The sequence below is a fragment of the Symphodus melops genome (genome assembly GCF_947650265.1).
Source record: "Symphodus melops genome assembly, chromosome: 20".
NCBI lineage: Eukaryota > Metazoa > Chordata > Actinopteri > Labriformes > Labridae > Symphodus > Symphodus melops.
In genome coordinates, this window is record NC_136710.1 from 2,550,676 (window position 1) to 2,555,675 (window position 5,000).

A 5,000-nucleotide genomic window follows, 5' to 3' on the forward strand; every position below is an offset into this window, starting at 1 on the left:
CACTCGCAGCCAAACGCGACGAACGCTGAAGAAAAAGTCACTGACACCCACCTGGGAAGAATCCAGGAGAGAACTTGTGCAGAGAGACGGTCATGACTTTGGACGTGAAGCTGAACGCGTCCTCCACACCTGCAGGGGGAGACGAGGAGCACGCAGGGACAGGTGAGTCGACTCGGACTCGAGCATTAACTGTGTTTGGATGATGCACGAGAGGACTCGGACTTATTGGCAGAGGAAGTGCGCGTTCCCGTGCCGTCTCGTTCAGCCATAGTTGCCATGGTGATTGCATGCGTCGCAGTCGTTAAAACTGCGTTTAGCACAGAAAACAAACGAGCGAGAGAGAGAGAGAGAGAGAGAGAGAGAGAGAGAAAGAGTGTGTTTGTTTGTTTGCGTACCGTCTCCGTGATGCAGGTCGACGTCCACGTAGAGGACTCGCTCGTATTTCTCCCTCAGTCGGAGGATTCCCAACACGGCATCGTTCACGTAACAGAAACCTGACGCCTCGTCCCTGACACAGAGAGAGAGAGAGAGAAGTCTGACCTTTGCACGCCCCCTTCAGGACATTAGTTTGCATTTCATGTCCTAAAAGTCTCCTGGTTCAGGACAGGCCGTCTTACTTCTTGGCGTGGTGCCATCCTCCTGCCCAGTTGATGGACACGTCGCACTTCTGCTCGATCAAGCACTGAGCTCCTGTGAGGGTGGCGCCCCCTACTGCCGCGGCATAGTCATAGATCCCCTCCACCACGGGGCAGTCGTACCCTGGAGGTCAAAAAGGAAGGAAGTACCAGAGGGATGAGTCGAGGGCAGGAGATGAATGAGGGCGCAGGACACAGATAGGAAAGGAGATGAGGAAACAAAGACAAAAAAAGGGGGGGGGGGGGGGGGGGTAAGTCTCGAGGCAGAACAATAAACCTGAACATCTTTTGTGAGCTCATCCAAGAAAAACAAAGTGTGGTGGACTTTTTTTTTTTTTTTTTTTTTAACACATCCCACCCAGGTCAGACGAGGTGGGGCTCGACTCAGCGTTAAAATATCTCTCATAGTTTCTTCATATAATTCCTTTAAAAAAATAATAATAAACTGAAGTAAACACACATCGATAAATAGGAGAGCAACACTTATATTTAAATTGATTAAAAAACCTCGACAGTGTTCTCTATGAAGGACATGCAGTGTTGGTTTGTAAAATAGCGCCCTCTGGTGACAACAATTAAACATTGCATGCTCTCCCCCCTGTTTACCCTCCATTGTTGTTGTTATAATAAAATGAACAGAAAGCAGCCAGTATGTCCTCCTTCTGACTTTAGATTCTGCTCCTGAATGCTCTGGATTTGTTTGGACCAGAGAAAGTAGGTAGCTTTCAATTCTCATGACATCTGAAGCTTGACTTGTCCAATGATTAAAAAAATTAAAAAATTTAAAAAAAAAGGCGGGGGATTCTCGGCTGTTCTCACCCAGGCCGTAGTCAGCTGACTGCGGGTCGTCGTTGTCTCCGTCCTGGCTGATCTTGTGAAGATGCTCCAGGTAAGAGTCTGTGTGGAATTTCGCCATTTCTTCTATTGTGGCCACTTTAGGTTTAACAGTGCTGGAGAGAAAGGAGGTGGGGGTCGTATGAATAGAATATATAAGCAGCTCTACGAGGGGGTCCGTTTACCTGGTAGATATTTATTTCACAGAGAAAAGCAGAAGCAGCTTCCTGTTTATACAGTATGTGAAGCTGTTTATCTGTGACGTAATAAATGTGTTAAAGAGGACATATAACACCCATTTTCAAACAGTCCCTCCTGTGGTCTAAATGAAACATCTGTGCTTTGGTCCAAATATAACATGAATCAAGCAGCAGAGGAGGTTTGTGACCCTGTAGAAACGATCCGTTTTGGTGTGTGTGTCTCTTTAAATGCAGTGACATCAAGACCTCACACCTCTGTAGAGACAATAAAAATGGCAAACTTGAACAAAAGTGTTTCTCTCGGCTGGAGGTGGAGTACATGGGTGGAGATAAAGGGGAGGGGATCCAACTTGTGATGTCACAAACTGAGAACATTTGAAACGGAGCATTTTTCTCTGTGTGGTAAGACTTATGCAGATCACAAACAAATGCCTAGATTGATGTATTTCACATTTTGTGGGTCGATAGACACAGGTTACCCAAATAAATGTTCAAAAACACTGTAAAAGTGGATTTTTCATAATATGTCCCCTTTAAAGTCTCTGTTTTGGTGAATAAAGTGACGTCAGCTGACTCACCTCATGTGTTTCAGGAGTCCATAGGCTTCTATCAGCGAGTGCACCATACTTGCCTGGAAACAATCCAACAAATAAACATGCAGACTTAAAAAAAAAGCGACAAAAAATGAGGCAAATTTGGCATTTAAAACAGCTCTGCTCGTTTAGTCCAACTCACCCGGTTTGGCACTTTGGATAAAGTGTCGCAAGTTTCGATGTACTCCGGGCTGTAAACGTACGACACTCTCCGTCTCCCGCGGCTGTCATCGTCGCTGTCTGCCCCGCAACTCATTTACAACGGATAATGTGTGATTTATTGGAGAAATAAAGCGAGAAAAAAAAAGGAAAATTCACAGTGGATATATGAGAGCGGCGTCTCCCATCAAGCCTGGTGTTACAGCGTCAACATTCCCCCCGGAAACCGACGGTTCCGAAGCGGGCTTTCCGTGTTCGGTAAAAAGGGACCACAACATCCCACGAAACCGTTAAAAGCACGTTTAAAAGTTTGTTCTGAATTTATTTTAAATTATAAACCATGATATCGACACTTTATTTTCCTCGTAAAACAAAGAAATTACTACTAACGGTCACATTCATATCACCCAACGTTCCTACTAAGTGGAACGCAGGCGGAGCGAGGTGCATTCTGGGATTTGTTGTAGTCTTTACGCCCTTCCTTAAAGTTAACGTTTCTTCAAGCTGACATTTTTTGATAAATACGAAGTACGAAAACTTTTGGAATAATACATTATTATTCAACTCATTATATAGAATGTATTCGTATTTCTTTTTTTTTTTTTTTTTTTTAACGTTTTAGGGGGTAAAATCTTAAAATTTAAAAAGGTTTTCAAACGCTTTCTTTTTTTCTTTAACTTTTTATAAGTTCCCAAAATATCAAAATTAAATAAGTAACCCAGAATAAAGGTTGTGACATGGTTGTCGCAAGAGGCCGCCATAACTCTCTGTTACGTATACTGCCCACTATTCCCTCACGATAAGTGATAAAACCTCTAATTTCATATATCACTGACAGCATTCAATGCTTAACAACACTGCTGAAAAATTTAGTAATTAAACTGTAACAATGCTTAAGGTCTTAGTTCCTGGGAGGTTTCCTTGCTTTGTCTCAATTTGCTTCCTGGTTTTGTCACTTTGACACAAACGTTGTCTGCAAAGCAATCTTCTGCAGGTTGTGTCTACTTTTCTATTAACAATTACAAATCATAGCTTTCACACCGAACAACAGGTAAACTTCAACAATGCTCCTTCATACTATGCAAACTCCTGTTTTACACTTGTGTCAAGTTGCATCAAGGTATACAAATTAACGCACTTCCGGTTCAAACTATCAGAGTAAAGTACACTCAAAAAAATACAAAATATATGGCTTAATATAACCTAATAAAGGCTAACTTATCGTTATATTTTAGATTTTTGACTGTTTGCTGCATTACCTTTTATTAAGTGTGTCTGATTCCAAAACAGCTTGGAGTTTTTCTAACTGCAAAACTAACTGAAAAATATTTCACAGGAATTATATAAATCTCGTGCAGGTTGCTGCACAAACATATGATCAACTGTTAAGAAATTAAAGGTATGGAGCTTCATTTTTGTATCACAGTGGAATGCCTACCCCATTTATCTGTAATACTGTTTAATTAAGTTAAGATAGAATAAGATCATCCTTTATTCATCTCACAATTTTACATCACTTTAAGATAAGAAAATCCTTTATTCATCTCACAAACGGCGAAATGTACAGTGTTGCAGCAGCCAAGCAGGATAGCAGAAGACAAGATAGATTAGATAAAAATGTGCATTAAAATAGTTCAAATAGATAAAATGAATTACTTAATTCTGAATAAATTGTTTAGGAAATCTTGATGTGCTATTTTTTAATGTATATTATGTTCTCAATTGCAAGCGGATAGTTTGATGTGTTGACTTTTATTGCTGTACTTTGTACATAGAGAGCACATCACCCTAAGTTAAATCCCTTGTGTTTGTAAGCTGATTCTAATTATCTCGCCTTTACTTTGAAGGCAACTCCCCTCAGCTCCAGTCATTTCCGGTTCGTCCTGCGCTGGTTTACAGCAGCTTCAGGTTACAACGCTCGCTTTGATATCCGTCGCTGCTGCCGCCGCCGCTGTGGGAGCTGTTTATAAAAAAACAGCCAGGCAGCTTTCCTGCTCGCCTTGAAAGCTGTCCTCGGGTGTTTTTCAGCTTGTCAGAGCTCCGAACAAAAGAAATGAATTAACTCTGGAGGAAATAGCGAGTTTGTTTCCCTGAATACTTGAACTGAACTGTTGACCTGTCAACATGAGAAGCAGGAGCAACTCGGGTGTCAAACTGGACAACTATGCCCGGATAGTGCAACAAACTATCCTGCGACACCAAGTAAGTTTCTTTCTAATGTTGCTGTTCTCAGTTTAGAAGTTAAAGGCAGACAGGAAACTTTCAACCTTCAGCTGCTTCATTCAGGTCATGCAGATCCCACAGTGAAATGTTTTCATGCATGCAGGAGGTGAAGCAAAGTGATGTTGCGCAAGGCAGCCACACACACACACACACACACACACACACACACACACACACACACACACACACACACACAGCATGCATTACACACTCATCACTTCATTGTAATATTGTGTTTTCGTTTACTGTTGCCTAAGAGTCAAGTCAGAGGCGACACACACTTTAAAGGGGACATATTAAGAAAAAAAAATCCACTTTTATACAGTTTTTGAACATTTATTTGGGTAACCTGAGTG

The 5,000-nt window shown here is 41.7% G+C and overlaps 2 protein-coding genes across 6 annotated transcripts in view; one reads left to right on the forward strand and one right to left on the reverse strand.

Moving 5' to 3' along the window:
* The window catches only part of hdac8 (histone deacetylase 8), a 21,330-nt gene extending 18,454 nt beyond the window's left edge, over window positions 1-2,876 (reverse strand). The window contains exons 1-6 of one of the 2 annotated variants that reach the window (XM_079371997.1): window positions 2,405-2,875; window positions 2,248-2,300; window positions 1,455-1,585; window positions 618-759; window positions 396-508; window positions 52-129 (exon numbers count right to left, since the gene is read on the reverse strand). In XM_079371997.1, coding sequence (XP_079228123.1) covers window positions 52-129; window positions 396-508; window positions 618-759; window positions 1,455-1,585; window positions 2,248-2,300; window positions 2,405-2,518 — 631 coding nt within the window. In that variant the 5' untranslated portion in view covers window positions 2,519-2,875. Of the gene's footprint in view, window positions 1-51; window positions 130-395; window positions 509-617; window positions 760-1,454; window positions 1,586-2,247; window positions 2,301-2,404 lie in introns of both variants that reach the window. The other variant, XM_079371996.1, reaches the window with a different exon arrangement.
* A 1,437-nt stretch (window positions 2,877-4,313) lies between these two features.
* The window catches only part of phka1a (phosphorylase kinase, alpha 1a (muscle)), a 16,527-nt gene continuing 15,840 nt past the window's right edge, over window positions 4,314-5,000 (forward strand). For all 4 annotated transcript variants that reach the window (XM_079371980.1, XM_079371981.1, XM_079371982.1 and 1 more), the window contains exon 1: window positions 4,314-4,623. In XM_079371980.1, coding sequence (XP_079228106.1) covers window positions 4,546-4,623 — 78 coding nt within the window. In that variant the 5' untranslated portion in view covers window positions 4,314-4,545. The remainder of the gene's footprint in view (window positions 4,624-5,000) is intronic.